Below are 23,898 nucleotides of genomic sequence, written 5' to 3' on the forward strand. Positions count from 1 at the left end.
AACTAATGTAGACATTAATACATGCATTTCTTTAGCTTCCTAACTATTTTCTACAATGGTGGAGGCACGGTGGCTTCAACACAGCGTCTCCTATCAGTCATCTATTGAAGGGTTTCTCAAACTTGGTCCTGAGTAACGTTTAGTTTTTTGCTCTAGCACTACACAGCTAATTAAAATAACCAACTCATCATCAGGCTTGATCTAGTGTATATATAAATCATTGGTCTCACCTCTCCATGGTGGGGATGGCTTTGGGAGGGCTGTGGAGGTACTGTTTAAACTGCAGTTCAAAGGCCTGGCCGATGGTACTGATGACATTCTGGGCGAGACCGTCACCACACTCCAGGATATGGCATGCTGAAGAGAACACAGTGGATGTGAGTGCTGCAATGCCCCTGTGAGCATAACAACTTATATTTTAAAGAATAGTTAGAAAACATCAATATCTTTAACTTAAACAACTGTTAGTGAACCATATTGTCAGTAAACTCTCATGCGTTTAATGCCAGGAAGAAACTGCATGGACGTATAATAGACATTATTTCTGTTCATGAAATACCTCTCTGATTGACTGGATCTTTGGCCACATAAGCAACATAATCCGGCGTGTCCTGCAACGGAGGGAAAAACCTCAAACTCTGATGAATTAGGATATAATTGAATAAGATGGTCACAGGATTGGAAAACGGGGAAAAGCAGCCAAGTCAGACATGCAGTCTACCAAGCGGCCCATTTCAACAAACAGACAGAGGAAAACAGGGAAAGCCTAAAGTGCACTTATGCTACAAACTCTCACCGTGTCTCCCCCAGAGGCAAAGGAGATGGACTCCATGGGATGGTGTGCTATCACCTGTGAAAGAGAGAGAGAAAGAAAGGAAGGTGCACACTTTATATCAGTCCTTCACCACATCAATATCACATCTTCTACTAATCAGCTATCCTAAAACAGGAAGCTAAAAAGATAGCAATTTATTGCTTTGTGTTGCACTACCCTGCTGTGAGCTAGCCAAAGCCAAAGCAAAGTGTGTGATATGAAGTGTGATAGCCCCCCACCCACACCCCACTTTGTCATTCCCTAGCTTTGTCATTCCCTAGTTTTGTCATTCCCTAGCTTTGTCATTCCCTAGTTTTGCTATTCCCTAGCTTTGTCATTCCCTAGCTTTGTCATTCCCTAGCTTTGTCATTCCCTAGCTTTGTCATTCCCTAGCTTTGTCATTCCCTAGTTTTGTCATTCCCTAGCTTTGTCATTCCCTAGCTTTGTCATTCCCTAGCTTTGTCATTCCCTAGTTTTGTCATTCCCTAGTTTTGCTATTCCCTAGCTTTGTCATTCCCTAGCTTTGTCATTCCCTAGCTTTGTCATTCCCTAGTTTTGTCATTCCCTAGCTTTGTCATTCCCTAGCTTTGTCATTCCCTAGTTTTGTCATTCCCTAGCTTTGTCATTCCCTAGTTTTGCTATTCCCTAGCTTTGTCATTCCCTAGTTTTGCTATTCCCTAGCCCTCGCTTTGTCATTCCCTAGCTTTGTCATTCCCTAGCTTTGTCATTCCCTAGTTTTGCTATTCCCTAGCTTTGTCATTCCCTAGCTTTGTCATTCCCTAGCTTTGTCATTCCCTAGTCATTCCCTGTTTTGTCATTCCCTAGTTTTGTCATTCCCTAGCTTTGTCATTCCCTAGCTTTGTCATTCCCTAGTTTTGTTTTGCTATTCCCTATTTGTCATTCCTAGCTTTGTCATTCCCTTTGTCATTCCCTAGCTTTGTCATTCCCTAGTTTTGTCATCATTCCCTAGCTTTGTCATTCCCTAGCTTTGTCATTCCCTAGCTTTGTCATTCCCTAGTTTTGTCATTCCCTAGCTTTGTCATTCCCTAGTTTTGCTATTCCCTAGCTTTGTCATTCCCTAGCTTTGTCATTCCCTAGTTTTGCTATTCCCTAGCTTTGTCATTCCCTAGCTTTGTCATTCCCTAGTTTTGCTATTCCCTAGCTTTGTCATTCCCTAGCTTTGTCATTCCCTAGTTTTGCTATTCCCTAGCTTTGTCATTCCCTAGCTTTGTCATTCCCTAGCTTTGTCATTCCCTCGCTTTGTCATTCCCTAGCTTTGTCATTCCCTAGTTTTGTCATTCCCTAGCTTTGTCATTCCCTAGCTTTGCTATTCCCTAGCTTTGTCATTCCCTAGCTTTGTCATTCCCTAGCTTTGTCATTCCCTAGTTTTGTCATTCCCTAGCTTTGTCATTCCCTAGTTTTGTATTCCCTAGCTTTGTCATTCCCTAGTTTTGTCATTCCCTAGCTTTGTCATTCCCTAGTTTTGCTATTCCCTAGCTTTGTCATTCCCTAGCTTTGTCATTCCCTAGTTTTGCTATTCCCTAGCTTTGTCATTCCCTAGCTTTGTCATTCCCTAGCTTTGTCATTCCCTAGTTTTGCTATTCCCTAGCTTTGTCATTCCCTAGCTTTGTCATTCCCTAGCTTTGTCATTCCCTAGTTTTGTCATTCCCTAGCTTTGTCATTCCCTAGCTTTGTCATTCCCTAGCTTTGTCATTCCCTAGTTTTGTCATTCCCTAGTTTTGCTTTGTCATTCCCTAGCTTTGTCATTCCCTAGCTTTGTCATTCCCTAGCTTTGTCATTCCCTAGCTTTGTCATTCCCTAGTTTTGTCATTCCCTAGCTTTGTCATTCCCTAGTTTTGCTATTCCCTAGCTTTGTCATTCCCTAGTTTTGCTATTCCCTAGCTTTGTCATTCCCTCGCTTTGTCATTCCCTAGTTTTGTCATTCCCTAGCTTTGTCATTCCCTAGTTTTGTCATTCCCTAGTTTTGTATTCCCTATTCCCTCCCATTCCCTAGTTTTGTCATTTTCATTCCCTAGTTTTGTCATTCCCTAGCTTTGTCATTCCCTAGTTTGTCATTCCCTAGTTTTATCATTCCCTAGTTTGTCATTCCCTAGTTTTGTCATTCCCTAGTTTTGTCATTCCCTTCCCTAGTTTTGTCATTCCCTAGTTTTGTCATTTTATCATTCCCTAGTTTTGTCATTCCCTAGCTTTGTCATTCCCTAGCTTTGTCATTCCCTAGCTTTGTCATTCCCTAGCTTTGTCATTCCCTCGCTTTGTCATTCCCTCGCTTTGTCATTCCCTAGTTTTGTCATTCCCTAGCTTTGTCATTCCCTAGTTTTGTCATTCCCTAGTTTTGTCATTCCCTAGTTTTGTCATTCCCTCGCTTTGTCATTCCCTAGTTTTGTCATTCCCTCGCTTTGTCATTCCCTAGTTTTGTCATTCCCTAGGTTTAGCTGAACTGACGCGCCTGATCACACCTTTCATATCACAGACCTGGCATTAGCTAACCCAATTGGTCTCACCTCTCTGTGGTGGAGGAAGTTGAATGTCATTTACTGCATTTCTACACAATTGAAAAACTCTAAAATGCTATTTGGAGAACAACAAAAACAAACAAAATTGACCCCAGACATTAACTCTCACCGCAATAATGGGTTTAAATGTCAGTGGAAATGCATACACAATGTCAACCGCATCATAAAATTATGCATTTACTTGTGGAAAGGCCCATAACGTGCTACGTGAAATAGATGCATAACAAGTCACAACAAGGCCAACTTCAAATGCCGAGATCAATGTGAAAGTAACAGATGCATAAAACAGCTGGCCACGAGGCTTACTAGGCCGAGGTCAAATGCAGACATCAAATTCAAATCATTTGGTGCATTGCCTGAATGACCGGCCATGCAAACTGTCTGGCACTGTCTCTGCTCTTTGCCTTCTTCAAGATTAACTGAAATATTGTAGTAAGTTAAGGTGATTTTGTTAACCAAATGTGATAAAGAAGCATGATGCTACCCTTAAAACTGCTAAAACTCATATTTATGTTAAAACGTTTGGAAGTTGGCTCATCTGACTACTACGTGCCGCCATCTTGATAACGTATCACCAATGACATCCTTGAATGGTTCGTCTGACAGGCAGCACAGATTACAATGCATGTTAGGAGCCTCAATGAGAATGCTTTCATTTTGACAACAATAAAAACACAGTATATGAAAATAAGACGGATTTGGACGAAAAGATCGCAAAGCAGTTGGTGAGAAAAGGCCTTAACTTCGGCTAACACAGTCAAAACTACTAGTAGTGTTTAACACAGCTAGACCTTACTCGCTGAATGAACACAAAAACATATGCAAGTGGGTTTTTGACTGGACTACTCCGGCTTATTCGATGCTAGCTATCAACTTTGTTCTTGTGGGCATCATGCATTTAGCTAGCTTACACAATGTCAGGTAAAAGTAGATCCACTGACCATGTGAAAATCACTGTAAAGTAGCCTACAGCTTAATGAGCTCAAAAATGTATGCAAGTGGATTTTTAACCGGATTATAAAGGCTTGTTAACATGATTGTGTGTATTTTGTTGTTTTTCCATCTGAAATTGGTATTTTTAACTTTAAGTTTATTCACTTCTTTATCAGTCTTGTTTTAATAAAGTAGGCACACGGACACCATTCCCCTGATGTTGTTTCAATATGGCTGCGGCCACATCTCTCTAAGCTTGTGCTAGGCGCTCAAAAAACGTATAATATTATGTTCTAAAAGCACATTCTACAAGAAAACCTAACATCGACATGTAAAACAATGATGTAGGTTGATTTGAGCGTTTCAGTTCCACTTTAAAGTGAGAGGAGGGCATGCAGGCTAGACTGGCAGCTTCTCTCCAAGCGATGCTCTGCATGGTCATAAAGCCAGCCAACTAATACATTTTAATCGGGATTGGAATAACTTTGGTCTACTTTTTTGTAGCGACTGCCATACTCCACTGATGGCCCTGGGTGTGATATCCTGTGCTATGTTCTGTGGTTAGTTGTAGAGAGGGGATCCCTAACCTGTCGTGTCGTGGGGATGAGCAGGTTGAGGCCCTCTATAGAGATGTTGACAGCGATGCCCATACCAGCGAAGCGCAGGTTACTCTTCCCCATGATGGTCTGCAGGGCCTTGTTAATGTTCTTCAGCACAGGAGCACAGAGCTTGGGTTAGCATCACACACACACAAACTTAACTACAGTGTTGCATCAACATATTTTTTCACCCACCTTCTTCCTCCAGGCCCCCTTACTCCCAGGCACAGCTTCACACAGTCTGTTGATGGCCTCCCTGGGTGGGTGGAGAGGGAAAGAGGAGAGGCAAAGGGGTCACAATGACAACACACTAAGACGAGACAGTTACAGCCATACTGAATCCCATATCTCCCCCTTAACCATACCATTGAAGAGTTCTAGATCTGAGCATCATGGTAATATTTCCATCTTGCCCTTTGATAGTCTAGAAGAGCATCTTGCCATGTTGGATGCACCTAGCCAATCCACTCAGATCTACTAAATAGGATATGGGCTAGGGGTCAATTTAGAATTCAGCATCAAGCAGCTACATGGGAAAATGTTGAAAAGTCTAACTGTACTCCTTCATCCTCAACCTATAGACAGCCTATGGGTGAAGTGGTTACGTAAGCTATAGAGAAAGCAGGTCAGTAGCCCCTCCCTCAGCCTCAGGTTAGAGGTCAGGGGTCACCAATCCATCTCACTTAAAAAATTTAGCCCAAACAACTACCTCTTTCCCTACTGTATTTAATTAATTTATTTATTTTGCTCCTTTGCACCCCATTATTTTTATTTCTACTTTGAACATTCTTCCATTGCAAATCTACTATTCCAGTGTTTCACTTGCTATATTATATTTACTTTGCCACCATGGCCTTTTTTCCCTTTACCTCCCTTATCTCACCTCATTTGCTCACATTGTATATAGACTTATTTTTCTACTGTTTTATTGACTGTATGTTTGTTTTACTCCATGTGTAACTCTGTGTTGTTGTATGTGTCAAACTGCTTTGCTTTATCTTGGCCAGGTCGCAATTGTAAATGAGAACTTGTTCTCAACTTGCCTACCTGGTTAAATAAAGGTGAAATAAATAAAATAAAATAAAAAGGTCACAGGGAGGTCCCTCAGATCAAAGCAGGACAAAAGATGTCTAATCTCAGTTTACACAAGGCTAACAGGAGGAACACTTAATATCAATATCCTATTCAGCAGAGTTCACATAAGCATATTCTCCCCAGTAAATTATGTTTGGGTAAGGAACAAAAACATCTCAGCATGATTGATGTCTTGGTCTGAGGATTTATGGCCTCATTAGGCTCTATTCAATTTAGCCTTCATTTTCCTCTCCATTTATTCTCCTGATTCAGAAGCAATGGGAGAGCCACACTTTGTGGTGTACTACTGCAGTGTATTCTATGCCATTAGGCTGCTCTAACTGTGAGCATGGGCAGCCTTGGGGACTAATGAGTGATGATGTCTGATGATGTTGTCCCCTTGTGTGGTGGCAGAGATAGCCGGAACACAGGGTCTGTCAGGGGACAGAGGGGACAGGTGGTGGCACCAGCTAGAGTCAAGGATCAGCGTCCATCTCCAGTAAAGGACTTTTAAGAGAGTTTTGGAAAACAGCATTTGCATGTGACTCAACTTGAGGCCTGGGAGAATAGCAGTGCATGGATCCTGGGCGTGAGTGTTTTGGTGCGTTAGTCTACAGTCTCTGTCCTGGCCAAGTACAGTCCCATTGGAGCATATTGGTCCAAAACCATGACACTGCATGACCTGTCAAAGAGGACCTTCAGACTCATGCAGAACCAACAAATAATCAGTGGTTTAATCTCCAGGCAGTCTTTGAAGTTGTTTCATGGGGAATGACAGGATTTTTGTTTAGCTGCCAATAACAAACGACTGCACAAAATACACAACAGGAAAAAAAACTAATAGAAGCAGAACAGGAAAAACAGGAAAAACTCATTTCATTAAATTAATTAATTCGGAATGCATGGTTAAATGTAAACATCCCAAACTGTTCTTCAATATCCTTAAACAATAACGGTATAGTGTAAACAAATGTCATTCTGAAAGCAATGATAACTGAGCTCGTTACTAAATTATTCAAACGGAGCACTGGTAAGTTCATTATATCATAGATCTTGCCATAACACTGTCATAAATACATCCATCTTCAATCTCTGCTCTTTAAACCATATAAACATTATATTTCTCCCACTTCCTTCATCCTTGTTGTTTTACTCTGTCTCCCACAGACAGGCAGGGTAGAGTCCATGTGGACCACTGCAGCTCAGCTCTCCACAGTCATTAGCGAGCATCATCAATAATAGATCTCTCCATCACTCCATCTCTGCCTCTCCCCCAGCACTTAAGCCCTGTGTGTGTGTGGGCTCAGATTACTGACAATCGATCATGGAGGAGAGAAATATAGGGAGGGACTACACTGCTCCAACTCAGGCAAGGAGCCCCGCTAATACAGACACACAAACACACATGTGAGTGCCAACAGTCACACACACAGCAAAAGCTCACATGTGCCATTGACATGCATAAATGGCTCCGTCAAAATGTCACAGTATTCTGGGCCTTCTGCAGGAACTGTTTCCCTCTAGTGATATCATTACAGGGGAAAGCAGGACTTGCATGCCTGTGAATCTCTACCTGATTTGGTATCAGTGTGACTTGTGTTTACCTTCTCCCTCTGCTCAGACTGGGTTCTACTGACTCATCACAAGCAGGACATTCTCAACTCTCGCTTACCTCGTCACCTGGGTCCGAGTGTTGAAGTCCAGCGATCGCATCGACTTCAACACCTCAATGCAGCCCATGTACTGCAAAGACAGAAAAACAACATACTTTATCACATGACAGATTTCCAACACAGATGTATTCTTCTATAGATTCCTTTCCTCAATCCAATTAGAGGGTCGTTAATACATACAGTACTTTACAAGACAGGAACTGTCATGACCGCCCTTTTCACTGATACATGGCACTACGGCAATGGGTCACACACAGTGTGGCATGTATTTCCAGAATGGTTAACACATTACTGTATAGTATGAAACATATCTATACCATAGTACTAATACCCCATATAGTAACATAGTCTGAGGCCCAGTCATTTGCAGGCAGTGTTAGGGACGGGGTAATGGTCTGGTTAAGGTGGTAATAATGGGTATTAGATTAGGGAGCTGCAGCCTCAGAGGCCCCAAAGGAGTGTGTGTGTGTGTGTGTGTGTTTTGTGTGTGGGTGTGTGTTTGTTAGAGTGTGTGTCACGGGAGACCCAGGAAAGTGCTCTGGGAGAGGTTACTCCATCACCAGGGCTCCCCTGGAGTCTGTTATTAGTCACACTGAAACTCCCATCGACTACCAAAAAGACTATTATACATCATACGTATGCTACGTATACTAGGACATTAAATGGGCTGTATTATTGAACCATATCAGCATCGGAGTAACATAAACATCATAGATCTAAGCCAATTTAAATAATGTTTAAATAGGCCACATCTCCTTTAAAATCCTCTTCTGTCTATGCATCATGCCCTGTGTACCAACACAGCTCACAGAAAAAGACACATTTTGTCATTTGTATTTAATTTGTCTTGATTAGCAATTGAAATCCATGGGTGTTGTCGTGGAAAGTATTAAAACGAATATTATTCAGATACCGGAGCTTGTGAATTCAATTAGACTTTTATTGCAGAAAACAACAAAAGCCGAGCACCTCCATGGAAGACTGCCTTCTCATTCTTAGTGCTTGGCTTTTATACATTTTTACCTTTACATAACATCATCGCCCCATTTGCTTTGTTACATAGTTTCCATTCTCTTATTGGCTCAGATATTGGGGCATAGATTCTATTGGTGGCGTGGCATGCATACCCCTTAGCTAAAGTTTCTGTCCAAAGGTCTTTACAAGTTCAGACCTACATTATGAACATATGCTTAACTTGTGTGAGTGTCCAGTCGCCTTCACAAGATCAGATGGCCCAGACCAGTCACGTCTTGTTAGTTTACCTTGCCTCATCTACACAGATTCTGCTTATGTTCTGTTTTTTACATGTCCAATGGTCCATGTTGATCCAGCTTGGACACTCACATAGGTTTAGCCTTCATTCTGCTTGCATATGTCTAATATTTAAGCTTATATTGATTATTCTTTCTACTTCAAAGAGAACAGTGTAGGTTACTGAAAATCATCCAATGTGTTTAGGTGTGACAGAGCCAGGGGCAGAATGGATGTGGCTAATCTTTATTTTCTAATTAAAAACATGCCTCTTATGACATGTCCTCTAGGTCTAAGTGGGACAACCACACCCACGCAAAACCAAACACCAATATAGACAACAGATAAATCAGCCGAGTGAACACACACACACGCGCACACGCACACACACACACACACACACACACACACACACACACACACACACACACACACACACACACACACACACACACACACACACACACACACACACACACACACACACACACACACACACACACACACATTTGCATTACTGTGCTACTTTAAAGAGCACACCAAGTTGACTGTGCTTCTACTATACAGTATCAACCTGCTGTATGTACATTGAGTGTACAATACATTAGCAACACCTGCTCTTTACATGACATAGACTGACCAAGTGAATACAGGTGAAAGCTATGATCCCTTGATGTCACCTGTTAAATCCACTTTAATCAGTGTAGATGAAGGGGAGGAGACAGGTGTGACATGATATTTAAGCCTTGAGACATGGATTGTGTATCTGTGCCATTCAGATGGTGAACGGGCAAGACAAAATATTTAAGTGCCTTTGAACTGGGTATGGTAGTAGGCGCCAGGGGCACTGGTTTGTGTCAAGAACTGCAACACTGTTGGGTTTTTCATGCTCAACAGTTTACTGTGTGTCTCAAAAATGGTCCACCACCCAAAGGACATCCAGCCAACTTGACACAACTGTGGGAAGCATTGGAGTCAACATGGGCCAGCATCCCTGTGGAACTCTTTCCACACCTTGTAGAGCCCATGATGAATTGAGGCAACCTAATATTAAGAAGAACGTTCTTAATGTGTTGAACATTCAGTGTATGGGGTAGGTCTACTGTAGTCTCCTTCACTTTCACAGATGTAGGAGCTTAGCCAACCTATGCATCCTCATTTGACTCAAGCTCAATCAATGTCTTGTTACTGTATGTGAAGTTTGTCTGGATCTGTTGTTGTGGCTGGCGGCTGCCAGAGACAGGGAAATAAATAATCAGGCTAACTCCACTGCCTTAGAGCTAAACAAGCACCCTAACCAGATTAGGAGACAGGGGAAGTCTTCCATCAGACAGACAGTCTCCTCCCCTCTGTCCTTTTCCCTCTCCTTCTCTCTAGCTTCTTCTCAATGCCTTCATTGTCACTCTCTCTCGGACGATACACTGTGCTTTCGAGCGCTCTACTCTACTTCTGCCCCCCCCGACATAATCTCTAATGCTCCCTTCCGGAAACCTGTGATGCAGCGTTTCCAAGAAACATTCCAGAGAAATTCTGAAAATGTGTCCTTCTTCTTAGCCAGCTCTCTTCCTCTGAAAGACACGCCATCTTCGCTGTTGCCTTGCCTTGAAGGAAGTGACTGTCAACAAAGGGTATCTATCATATTACAGAGGCAAATTTGGTCCCTCTATCCAAGAACATGCTGTTCCAAGTCTCCAGCCAAAGTCGATCTAATATCTATGCTGTTGATGCTTGGCTCTCTAGATAGATGCAGGGAGATACAGGCTAGGGGCTCATGTTTCTAGGTGGAAAAGGTATACTGCACTGTCGCTACCTTACAGTCCAACCAAGGTGCAAGTCTTTTTTCTTTTCGCTGAATAACTCTCTTAGTATTTCTCATGTTGCAGTTTTACAGGTCAGGGTGGATGGATGGCAGCTGTGTGGGTTTGGTTTCAGAAGGCCTGCATTGCAGTGGAATGGCTGTGGAAGAGGCAGATGAAGGGCTACCACACCACACCTTCTGCCTCAGCTTGCCGGGGTGGTCGGCTGGCTGCAGGGACAGGGAGGAAGTGCCTGGGAGGAAATGTCCACAATGGTGTCTGTCTGTCTGCCTGCCTCTCTGCCTGTCTGTCTGCCTGTGTCTCCCTCCAGCAGAGAAGAGAGAAGACGATGTGGCATTCATCTCACTTCTGGCTTGCCTCTGACGCTAAACAGAATTGATCCTGGTCAGTCCCTGGATGGGAGACCAGATGCTGCTGGAAGTGGTGTTGGAGGGCCAGTAGGAGGCACTCTTTCCTCTGGTCTAAAAAAAATATCCCAATGCCCCAGGGCAGTGAATGGGGACACTGCCCTGTGTAGGGTGCTGTCTTTCAGATGGGACGTTAAACGGTTGTCCTGACTCTCTATGGTCACTAAAGATGACATGGCACTTATTGGCACTTATTGTCACCTAATCATCCCCAGCTTCCAATTGGCTCATTCCTCCTCTCCCCTGTAACTATTCCCCAGGTCGTTGCTGTAAATGAGAATGTGTTTTTTTTTACCTGGTAAAATAAGGAAATAGAAAACAACAATAAAAACAATGGCAGCAGCACATCTCTTCACCCGAAGACTCAATCATGGACACTCTTACTGACAGTTGTGGCTGCTTTGCGTGATGTATTGTTGTCTCTACCTTCTTTCCATTTGTGCTGTTGTCTGTGCCCAATAATGTTTGTACCCTGTTTTGTGCTGCTACCATGTTGTGCTGCAGCCATGTTGTGTTGCCACCATGCTGTGTTGTTGTCTTAGGTCTATCTTTATGCAGTGTTGTGTTGTCGTGATGTGTGTTTTGTCCAATATTTTTATTGTTATTTTTATTTCATTTATTTAAATTTTTAATCCCAGCCCCCGTCCCCGCAGGACGCATTTTGCCTCTTGGTAGACCGTGATTGTAAATAACAATTTGTTCTTAACTGACTTGCCTAGTTTAAATAAAGGTTAAATAAAAAATAAATATATAAAGATATAAAGATGGCAGAGAGAAAAGCAGAGCGCAGCAGAAATATGCTGTCATGCAGACAGTAATATATATATATATATATATATACACTATATATACACACTGCCATCTTATCTGCCTGGCTGGCTGCAGGGGCCATTTAAATATGATTATAATGGTAGGCTACAGCAAACTGCTAATGAAAACTGTTGCAGGGCGTAACAGGAATGAAATATTTCCTATAATGCTCTTAGGTATTTTTTCTCCTTGCAGCATGCTTAGCTGCAGACTATGTTAGGCATGTGAGGAAAGCAGGATTAGAGTTGAGGGAAACCCCTGGCTGGGTGTTCTCTCTCTGCTGTCTGCTACTACGGATGGACTAGAATACCCTGCTATGTCACGCTAGTTCTTCCCCAGTACATGTGATGCAAATGACTGTGATTAAATGTAATTGAATATAGGAATGAATGGTGCCTGTGTGTAATGTAATTACAAAGCGTGCTTGGGCCTAGACTGGGCTAATAAAGAGCCATGTCGTTTTATTGAGGCTGGGGGGAGTAAAGGAGGGGGAGATCATTGACATTGACGTCAAACACTCTGCCTCAGATGTAACCCTTTGTGAGCCAAAGTCACCAGCTTAGACCAGGAAATGATATCAAAATATTTGTATATTTGTTTTTTTTGCAAAATAACCGTTGTCACTGATTACGACGATGTAATGTATGTCTGTCTGAAGTAATATGGCATCCAATCCTTCACTTAGGCGCAAACAATCAGGCTAATCACAAAACATCCCCCTCCCACACACACACTTCATTGAAACTAGAGATGAACCTCATTAAATTATTGTGCTTTGTTATGCACATTCTATTAATATAGATTCTGACTCACTCCACATATCACTCATTCACCACATGCAATATTTGTTGTTCAGTTTACGATTCCATTATCTATATTTCACTCAACTGACATCCACCCACTCGAAAGCCTGAAGGCTGACGCAGTCTCCCCAGCCCACTACATCACACCACATAAAGCAGAGAGAGCCATCTAACTCCTCAGCCTCCACACATTGGCTGCATAACACACTGCCCGGCATCCTAATGTCCCATTGTATCCAAGAGACACACTTAGCGGGGTTTATCATCTTAACATTCGGATATTATTTCCAAGGAATGAGATGTCCCAATGTCATCTGCAAACAGGATATCTTTCTGACAGTGTTGTCTTATTAAAGCTTTACTCCGAAAGGGATTTGAATGATTCACTATTCTACAGGTTTGTTTGTAAACAACATAACAGGAACTCGGTGGAAAGCATCAACAAGCTGTCAAATTATCCCTGACAGATACAGTATTTAACAGCACGGAAGACGACCCTTAAAAAAATGCAATGCAGAAATGCTTTAATATACACAGAATGAAAATAATATGTGGGTAATGTGGAGAGCTGTAGAAGGACTGCATGCATGGTGACTCACCCTGACAATGTAGGAGGCCCCAGGGCCTGTGATATTCTTGTCTGGGTGCAGCCATCCCTGGGAGGGCTTGTGGATGAAGCTGCCCTTCTGGTTGAAGTCCTCCCCTCCCAGCCACATGCCCTCCACCCTGGTCCTGCGGTTCATCCCTGTCCTGTTGCCCACAAGGCTCCCTGTGCCCTCTGCAGCCCCTGCTCCATGGCCCCCTGGACTGGCTGAGCGCATTGCAGATCTCTGCCTGCTGATGGCCTGTAGGGAACAGGGGGTGACACACACAGGGTCACAGGAGTTCAAAACAGCAGCCAGACTTGCCACGGGACCACTGGGGGCCGAAGGGCCACTGGGGCCGTGCAAGCCCTGCGATGAGGGGGCTGCAGTCTTGCCGGAGTCCTTGCTTGAGCTGGAGCTGGAGCTGGAGTTGGAGGGGCTCCTGCTCAGCAGAGTGTTGGAGAACTTCCACTGAGGCATCCTGGGGATGAGCATGCAGAAAGTGGTGGTGGCGTCCTGCTCCCCGTCCAGGCAGGGGGAATCGGCTAGGGCCGGGGCTGCGGAGGAGGACCCAGGGATGGACTCCAGAGGAGGCAGGGGGGGCAGCGGCAGGCTGGGGGCGGAGGAGAGGACCACAGGGGTGGCCACCACTTTGCCGCTCATGGCTAAGCTCTGCATCAGGTCGTCGGAGGAGGTCACAGAGGCGTTGCGAAAGCGGCCATACTTTGGCTTAAGTAGCATGCCCGGAGGAGCAGCCTGAAGCAAAGGCTGAGAGGGGTTGACAGAGGATGAGGGGAAGGGGAAAGGGGGAGGGGGAGAGGTGCAATGGAAGAGAGGGGGGGAAAAAAATCTGCAAAATCTTCTGGAAAGAGCTGTATCCCCTGTCAATGTTGAGTGTGTACTGTCCAGTGCTCTCCCACTCACACACGCTCTCTCTCTCTCTCTCTCCTGCCTCTCTGCATCTGAGCTTCTCCCTTGCTCTGGCTCGCTTGCACGCACCCCCACTCTCTCTCTCTCTGGGTGATGTCATTGTGTTATTGTTCGTTTATTAGCCCTGCCCAGCTGCTCTCAGACAGCATTAGCTAACACATATCTGCCTGAGCCTCCCTCCTAGCGCGCACACACACACACACACGCGCACGCGCACACACACGCATGCGTACACACAATCAGTATCTATATGCAGCGCATAGACACCAACATTATAATGTCCCCACATGTGGGAATGACAGAAAGATAGAGATTTTCCCATCATAAGACATACCTTAGGCAATGGCTGCAAAAGCAAAACATACATGAATGCAATTTTTAACAAAGACCATCAATTAATGATTAAGTGAAAGAGTCAATAATCTCTTAGCCACATAATAATATTTTAGCCACATTAACATCACATTTATGGGACTGAATTGTGCTGCCAGTAAAATAAGACAAAACATCTGTGACTTTGACAAAATGCAATGAATTATCAGTGGTTGTAAAGAAAAACGCCCACTGTACCTGAAGTCTTATGTCAAATCAAAATGTAATTTTATTTGCCACATGCTTTGTGAACAACAGGTGTAGACTACCAGTGAAATAGTTACTTGCAAATTATTTTCCAAAAATCCAGAGTTAAAGACAAAAAAAATCAAAAATAAATAGAAATTGTAACAGAGGTAATAAATACATAGTGAACAAATAACAATAACAAGTAAAAATGACATGTCTATATAGAGGGAGTACCAGTATCGAGTTTATGTGCAGGGGTGCGGAGGTAATTGAGGTACAGTGCCTTGCGAAAGTATTTGGCCCCCTTGAACTTTGCGACCTTTTGCCACATTTCAGGCTTCAAACATAAAGATATAAAACTGTATTTTTTTGTGAAGAATCAACAACAAGTGAGACACAATCATGAAGTGGAACGACATTTATTGGATATTTAAAACTTTTTTAACAAATCAAAAATAGAAAAAATGGGCGTGCAAAATTATTCAGCCCCTTAAGTTAATACTTTGTAGCGCCGAATACTTTCGCAAGGCACTGTAGCTATGTGCATATAGGTAGGGGTAACGTCACGACAGGATCGATAAGACTGAGCTGTAGCAGCAGCATATGTGGAGCAGCAGCAGCAGCAGCGTATGTGGTGAGTGTGTGTGTGTGTGTGTGTGTGTGTGTGTGTGTGTGTGTGTGTGTGTGTGTGTGTGTGTGTGTGTGTGTGTGTGTGTGTGTGTGTGTGTGTGTGTGTGTGTGTGTGTGTGTGTGTCAGGAAGCATGTGTGCATGTTGTGTGGGTGTATGCAGTGTGTGTGTGTATCAGTGTAAGTATATATGTGAGTGTTTGTGTGTATCAGTGTAAGTATATGTGAGTGTGCGGGTAGAGTCCAGTGTGTGTGTGTGTATCAGTGTAAGTATATGTGAGTGTGTGTGTGTATCAGTGTAAGTATATGTGAGTGTGTGGGTAGAGTCCAGTGTGTGTGTGTGTGTGTGTGTGTGTGTGTGTATCAGTGTAAGTATATGTGAGTGTGTGTGTGTATCAGTGTAAGTATATGTGAGTGTGTGGGTAGAGTCCAGTGTGCATAGAGAGTTAGTTATCTCTCTGCTCTCTACACTTCTGGTTCCATAGTGGGATGATGATGATGACTGAGAGCCTGAACTTGACTGAGCATCATAAACTCTTTGACAATCTTTTCTTGCCTTGAAACTGTCACAGTAAACAAATAACAGGAAGTACTCTTTTCCATTGTGTGGTTGGTATATTTGGGGTGGCAGGTAGCCTAGTGGTTAGAGCGTTGGGCCAGTAACTGAAAGGTTGCTAAATCAAATCCCCGAGCTGACAAGGTAAAAATCTGCCCCAGAACAAGGCAGTTAACCCACTGTTCCTAGGCCATTGTAAATAAGAATGTGTTCTTAACTGACTTGCCTAGTTAAATAAAGGTATAAAAAACATGTTCTGTGTGTAGGTGTTTACCCCCTTATGGTAAGGTTGTTAATCTATAACAACTAAAGGCTACAATAATTCAGCAAGTGGTTCCTGCACTGCAACTAAAGGTCAACAATAGCTGAGAAGATGTGAAAACATCTGAGTAGAAATGAAGGTGCAGAAATGAACTTCTTCTAACTAGCTAAAATTGTAAACAATTAATTCAGATTGATTATATGAGTGGTGATGGGGAAATTTTGCCACAGTCATGTGACTCATCCAAATGGTGAAGTATAACATCCAATTTGCAAATGCACACATTGATTCCATGTCCTAAAACAGGCAAAATCTAACAAAGCTAGCATTGCAGCAATACTCAGAATTACTCCCAGCCCATGTGACCTCTCCTCCCATGTACCCCCCTTCCCCACCCCTCTCCCAAGAGCTATCCGCCATCTTCTAAAGGGGCCTGCAGGAGGAGACCAGACCTTTTAGCTCCCCACTCTAGTCCCCTCATATTCTCTCAATTTCAGGTTACCATGGGAGGGGGAGAGTAGTCTACAAAAACCCTGACAAAGTGGGTTAAGCCGGAATTTGTTCTGCTCATCTTTCTGGGAAAATTTGGTCACAGCAGAAAAACATGTTTCGTCACGCAGCAGACAATCAAACCCAATGTCATATTATCAGACACACAGGAAGTGGATTTAGGATGATAATTTAAATCTGAAACCATTCTACTCTGGAACACACAGGACTAATCAGCTCTAAACGGTCTAAAATAATGGATGAGAGACACAAAGTATCAGGTATGAAGGTAAGACCCAGATGCAGACCACGTCAAATAAACAATAGTTTAATATCCCAAACAGGGGCAGGCAGAAGACATGACAATGCAGGCACTGGTCAGAAACCAGAGGTGGCAACAGTACCAGGTGGCAGGCAGGCTCAGGGTAAGGCAGAGGTTGGTAGTCCAGATGGTGGCGAAGGTACAGGTCGGTAGGCAGGCTCAGGGTAAGGCAGAGGTTGGTAGTCCAGATGGTGGCGAAGGTACAGGTCGGTAGGCAGGCTCAGGGTAAGGCAGAGGTTGGTAGTCCAGATGGTGGCGAAGGTACAGGTCGGTAGGCAGGCTCAGGGTAAGGCAGAGCTCGGTAGTCCAGATGGTGGCGAAGGTACAGGTCGGTAGGCAGGCTCAGGGTAAGGCAGAGGTCGGTAGTCCAGATGGTGGCGAAGGTACAGGTCGGTAGGCAGGCTCAGGGTAAGGCAGAGGTGGGTAGTCCAGATGGTGGCGAAGGTACAGGTCGGTAGGCAGGCTCAGGGTAAGGCAGAGGTCGGTAGTCCAGATGGTGGCGAAGGTACAGGTCGGTAGGCAGGCTCAGGGTAAGGCAGAGGTCGGTAGTCCAGATGGTGGCGAAGGTACAGGTCGGTAGGCAGGCTCAGGGTAAGGCAGAGGTCGGTAGTCCAGATGGTGGCGAAGGTACAGGTCGGTAGGCAGGCTCAGGGTAAGGCAGAGGTCGGTAGTCCAGATGGTGGCGAAGGTACAGGTCGGTAGGCAGGCTCAGGGTAAGGCAGAGGTCGGTAGTCCAGATGGTGGCGAAGGTACAGGTCGGTAGGCAGGCTCAGGGTCAGGGGCAGGCAGAAGACATGACAATGCAGGCACTGGTCAGAAACCAGAGGTGGCAACAGTACCAGGTGGCAGGCAGGCTCAGGGTAAGGCAGAGGTTGGTAGTCCAGATGGTGGCGAAGGTACAGGTCGGTAGGCAGGCTCAGGGTAAGGCAGAGCTTGGTAGTCCAGATGGTGGCGAAGGTACAGGTCGGTAGGCAGGCTCAGGGTAAGGCAGAGCTTGGTAGTCCAGATGGTGGCGAAGGTACAGGTCGGTAGGCAGGCTCAGGGTAAGGCAGAGGTCGGTGGTCCAGATGGTGGCGAAGGTACAGGTCGGTAGGCAGGCTCAGGGTAAGGCAGAGCTTGGTAGTCCAGATGGTGGCGAAGGTACAGGTCAGTAGGCAGGCTCAGGGTAAGGCAGAGGTCGGTAGTCCAGATGGTGGCGAAGGTACAGGTCGGTAGGCAGGCTCAGGGTCAGGGGCAGGCAGAGTGGTCAGGCAGGCGGGTGGGCTCGGAGTCAGGACAGGCAAGGGTCAAAACCAGGAGGGCAAGAAAAGAGAAACTGGAGAAAGCAGGAGCTGAGACAGAAAACGCTGGTTGGCTTGAACAGACAAGACGAACTGGCAGGTCGAAATACCCAGGGGATAATGGGGAAGATGGGCGACACCTGGAGGGGGGTGGAAACAATGACAAAGACAGGTGACACAGATCAAGGTGTGACATAAAGAAGCAAATAATCTTGTTTAACTGATAAAGATAAGTATAAAGTTATTTAAATAATGAAGTATGTACAAACTGTAGAATTAACCCATTAGAGTCTACTAAGCTGTATGGAACTTTTAAGGCACTAAACTGTCTCCATATATACTTATATACATACCCCCAAAAATTAAACTGGTACCGGGGACCTTCAGACGAGTCTGTGGGCATCCTAGAGCAAAACAACTGACATGTATGTGTTTGTGAGAGTCTCACCTTTCCACAGATGGGTAATATTAGTGGGTAGTCCAAACTGTTTGGACGCCTCAGACAGAAGTTGGCAGATCGGCTGTACCGATTTCAGAGTTCCAAGACGCTTGTGGGGCACATAGAGCAAAACAGAGAACACCATTGTGTTCTCTTTCAATAGAGGGGTCATAATAGTTGTGGGCCAAACTGTTCGAACGCTACAGACAATTCTGTGAGAGGACCGATTTTTGGGATGTCTAATGGTCTGACAAATTCCGCTCTAGTTCTGACACCTTTCACCGCAGATGCGGACGTGCGACATCGGCAGATGCGGAAGTGCGACTTCGGCAGATGTGAAAGTGTGACATCGGCAGATACGGAAGTGTGACATCGGCAGATGTGGAAGTGCGACATCGGCAGATGTGGAAGTGCGACATCGGCAGATGTGGAAGTGCGACATCGGCAGATGTGGAAGTGCGACATCGGCAGATGTGGAAGTGCGACATCGGCAGATGTGGAAGTGCGACATCGGCAGATGTGGAAGTGCGACATCGGCAGATGTGGAAGTGCGACATCGGCAGATACGGAAGTGCGACATCGGCAGATACGGAAGTGTGACATCGGCAGATACGGAAGTGCGACATCGGCAGATGAGGAAGTGCGACATCGGCAGATGTGGAAGTGTGACATCGGCAGATGTGGAAGTGTGACATCGGCAGATACGGAAGTGTGACATCGGCAGATGAGGAAGTGCGACATCGGCAGATGTGGAAGTGTGACATCGGCAGATGTGGAAGTGTGACATCAGCAGATACGGAAGTGCGACATCGGCAGATGAGGAAGTGCGACATCGGCAGATGTGGAAGTGTGACATCGGCAGATGTGGAAGTGTGACATCGGCAGATACGGAAGTGTGACATCGGCAGATGCGGAAGTGCGACATCGGCAGATGAGGAAGTGCGACATCGGCAGATGTGGAAGTGTGACATCAGCAGATACGGAAGTGCGACATCGGCAGATGAGGAAGTGCAACATCGGCAGATGTGGAAGTGTGACATCGGCAGATACGGAAGTGTGACATCGGCAGATGCGGAAGTGCGACATCGGCAGATGCGGAAGTGCGACATCGGCAGATGTGGAAGTGTGACATCGGAAGATGCGGAAGTGCGACATCGGCAGATGTGGAAGTGCGACATCGGCAGATGTGGAAGTGCGACATCGGCAGATGTGGAAGTGCGACATCGGAAGATGCGGAAGTGCGACATCGGCAGATGTGGAAGTGTGACATCGGCAGATGTGGAAGTGCGACATCGGAAGATGCGGAAGTGCGACATCGGCAGATGAGGAAGTGCGACATCGGCAGATGTGAAAGTGTGACATCGGCAGATGCGGTGTATTGAGACACATCCAATATATAACTCTAGCTTAACGGACAGATTTTTATGGAGATTTTTTTATTATGCTAATTAATTTATATGGGGGCACGGACATCAACTCTAGGGGGTTTAGCAGGCTTTTTCAATTATAATTATAATGTCCAACAGACTCACAACACACTGTGCACAGCCCTAGTGAGACCTAATGAATTCATACAGTTACTCCACAGTGACCATTATTCCACAACACATAAATAACAGCTAATGTTTAAAAAAATATCTATATATATTTCACCTTTATTTAACCAGGTAGGTCAGTTGAGAACAAGTTCTCAATTACAATTGCGACCTGGCCAAGATAAAGAAAAGCAGTGCGACAAAAACAATAACACAGAGTTACAGATAAACAAACGTACAGTCAATAACACAATAGAAAAAAATCTATGTACAGTGTGTGCAAATGTAGAAGAGTAGGGAGGTAAGTCAATAAATAGGCCATAGAGACCGAAATAATTACAATTTAACATTAACACTGGAGTGATAGATGTGCAGATGATGATGTGCAAGTAGAGATACTGGGGTGCAAAAGAGCAAGAAGATAAATAACAATATGGGGATGAGGTAGTTGGGTGGGCTATTTATAGATTGGCTGAGTACAGGTACAGTGATCAGTAAGCTGCTCTGACAGCTGATGCTTAAAGTAAGATAGGGAGATATCTCCAGCTTCAGTGATTTTTGAAATTCATTCCAGTCATTGGCAGCAGAGAACTGGAAGGAAAGGCAACCAAAGTAAGTGTTGGCTTTGGGGATGACCAGTGAAATATACCAGCTGGAGCGCATGCTACGGGTGGGTGTTGCTATGGTGACCAGTGAGCTGAGATAAGGCGGGGCTTTACCTAGCAAAGACTTACAGATGACCTGGAGCCAGTGGGTTTGGCAACGAATATGTACCCACCATACAGGTCTCAGTGGTGGGTAGTAATATGGGGCTTTGGTGACAAAAATGGATGGCACTGTGATAGACTACATCCAGTTTGCGGAGTAGAGTGGTTGGAGGCTATTTTGTAAATGACATCGACAAAGTCAAGGATCGGTAGGAAAGTCAGTTTTTTACGAGGGTATGTTTGTCAGCATGAGTGAAGGAGGCTTTGTTGCGAAACAAGAAGCCGATTCTAGATTTAATTTTGTATTGGAGATGCTTAATGTGAGTCTGGAAGGAGAGTTTACAGTCTAACCAGACACCTAGGCATTTGTAGTTGTCCACATATTCTAGGTCAGAACCTTCCAGAGTAGTGATGAAGAGCATGCATTTAATTTGACTAACATTTAAAAGCAGTTGGAGGCCACGGGAGGAGAGTTGTATGGCGTTGAGGCTCGTTTGGAGGTTTGTTAACACAGTGTCCAAAGAAGGGCCAGATCTATACAGAATGGTGGGGTCTGCTTAGAGGTGGATCAGAGAATCACCAGCAGCAAGAGCAACATCATTGATATATACAGAGAAAAGAGTCGGCCTAAGAATTGAACCCTGTGGCACTGTCAGAGGTCTGGACAACAGGCCCTCCGATTTGACACACTGAACTCTATCTGAGAAGTAATTGGTGAACCAGGCGAGGCAGTCATTTGAGAAACCAAGGTTGTTGAGTCTGCCGATAAGAATGAGGTGATTGACAGAGTCGAAAGCCTTGGCCAGGTCGATGAAGACGGCTGCACAGTACTGTCTTTTATGGATGGTGGTTATATCGTTTAGGACCTAGAGCATGGCTGAGGTGCATCCATGACCAAGCTCGGAAACCATAGTGGAGAAGGTACGGTGGGATTTGAAATGGTCGGTAATCTGTTAACTTTGAAAAGGGGGATGACCGTGGCAGCTCTCAAATCTTTGGGGATCTCAAACGATATGAAAGAGAGGTTGACCAGGCTACTAATAGGGGTTGCAACAATTTCGGCGGATAATGTCAGAAAGAGAGGGTCCAGGTTGTTTAGCCCGGCTGATTTGTAGGGATCCAGATTTTGCAGCTCTTTCAGAACATCAGCTATCTGGATTTGGGTGAAGGAGAAGCAGGGGGTGCAGAGCTGTTGGCCGGGGTTGAGGTAGCCAGGTGGAAAGCATGGCCAGCCATAGAAAAATGCTTATTGAAATGATTGATTATAGTAAATGTATCGGTGGTGACAGTGTTTCCTATCCTCAGTGCAGTAGGCAGATGGGAGGAGGTGCTCTTATTCTCCATGGACTTTACAGTGTCCCAAAACTTTTTGGAATTAGTGCTAGAGGATGCACATTTCTGTTTGAAAAAGCTAGCCTTAGCTTTCCTAACTGACTGTGTATATTGGTTCCTGACTTCCCTGAAAAGTTGCATATTGCGGGGGCTATTCGATGCTAATGTAGAACGCCACAGGATGTTTTTGTGCTAGTCAAGGGCAGTCAAGTCTGGGGTGAACCAAGGGCTATATCTGTTCTTTGTTCTACATTTTCTGAATGGGGCATGCTTATTTAAGGTGGTGAGCGACAGCTAACGGTTTAAGGTTAGGCTTTGTATCCAACCGTGATAGGAGAGCATGCCCTTACGAAGAAAAAAATTGAATTTCAATGTGATCACGTGAAGTGCTCCAAAAACACGTTACATGATTACATGTGAAGTGATTATTATTATTATGATTATGAGAAGTTAGTGTGGTAATGTGATAACCTTAAACTTTGCATGTGAAAATGTGATCACGTGAAGTGTTACAAAAACACTTGTTTTCGCATGTGAATTTTTACATGAACTCATTTCCACATGTTTTTTCTGTAAGGGTGTTAACATGAATGACCAAATAATTAACTGAATCACCCATTATCTAGGTAGAGGGCAATCAACCAACTAAAGCATGCCACCCACTCATTAAGGCAGAGCATAACTCCATGGCTAGCTCCTCACACTGTAATACACAAGGTCATTTGAGCTCAAATGTAATAAAGACACGAAATTAACCGGGTGACTTCCTCCAACAACCCAGACTCTGAGATGAAATACACAAATGTTGTTTTTCCCCACAATATATAACCTCAGTCAGCAGTAGTTCATCAGAGGACATTGTTTTGTTACTGCTGATGACATGGAGGCATAGTTCAAAATAATTCAAATTTGACACGAATTGAAAAGGCAACACAGGGAACATTTGATTACAACGCAAAAGGTCACATACAAATGTCAAGAAATAGCTTGGTTCATTTGCAAGCAGGAGAAGTCATCTTTTTGCAGCAGTGGAAGTTGAAAAGTTTCAGTGCATCATAAAATTACTTGTGGTGACAAAAATGACAAATGCACGAGATTTGAAGTGTGCGTGTGCTGTGATTTTTAAAAGAGCAAACAAATACAATACACTGTACATGCTGTAAACATAAGTCCTTCTGAAGGAAGCAATAGACTCACCTATATCACAGACACTTGGAGAGCGGAGTGAAGGTGCCCTGACTTGAAACAGTAACCCAGCAAACTAAAACAATAAGGAAGTTCAGAGTACGTGAGAGAGCATACCAGCATTGTGAGAATAAGACCCTTCTGCTCCAAAAATGGCAACAAGCTACAGTTAACCACACGTCTTATACACACACACACACACCACCTCCTAAACAACCAATCACATCACTTGCTTGTTTGTGGCATAGGGGAATTGAGAAGTTACTTATAAACCAGATGTCATCAATATGTAGGATGTGACTGATATAGAGAGAGTAGCCTCAGATCTTGTTGAACAGTATCAGAGGTAATGCATACTATCTAGGCCTACTGC

The 23,898-nt window shown here is 44.4% G+C and overlaps 1 protein-coding gene across 3 annotated transcripts in view; it reads right to left on the reverse strand.

Moving 5' to 3' along the window:
* LOC118359214 (SHC-transforming protein 2-like) overlaps positions 1–23,692 on the reverse strand; it is a 29,127-nt gene extending 5,435 nt beyond the window's left edge. The window contains exons 1-8 of one of the 3 annotated variants that reach the window (XM_035737587.2): positions 23,538–23,692; positions 13,315–13,560; positions 7,627–7,697; positions 5,076–5,136; positions 4,869–4,988; positions 797–850; positions 560–611; positions 231–357 (exon numbers count right to left, since the gene is read on the reverse strand). In XM_035737587.2, the coding sequence (XP_035593480.1) occupies positions 231–357; positions 560–611; positions 797–850; positions 4,869–4,988; positions 5,076–5,136; positions 7,627–7,697; positions 13,315–13,536 (707 nt within the window). In that variant the 5' untranslated portion in view covers positions 13,537–13,560; positions 23,538–23,692. Of the gene's footprint in view, positions 1–230; positions 358–559; positions 612–796; positions 851–4,868; positions 4,989–5,075; positions 5,137–7,626; positions 7,698–13,314; positions 14,268–23,537 lie in introns of those variants that run through there. The other 2 variants (XM_035737585.2, XM_035737586.2) reach the window with 2 other exon arrangements.
* Positions 23,693–23,898: the final 206 nt, after the last annotated feature.

The sequence above is a fragment of the Oncorhynchus keta genome, chromosome 26 (assembly GCF_023373465.1).
Source record: "Oncorhynchus keta strain PuntledgeMale-10-30-2019 chromosome 26, Oket_V2, whole genome shotgun sequence".
In the NCBI taxonomy this organism is placed as follows: Eukaryota; Metazoa; Chordata; class Actinopteri; order Salmoniformes; family Salmonidae; genus Oncorhynchus; species Oncorhynchus keta.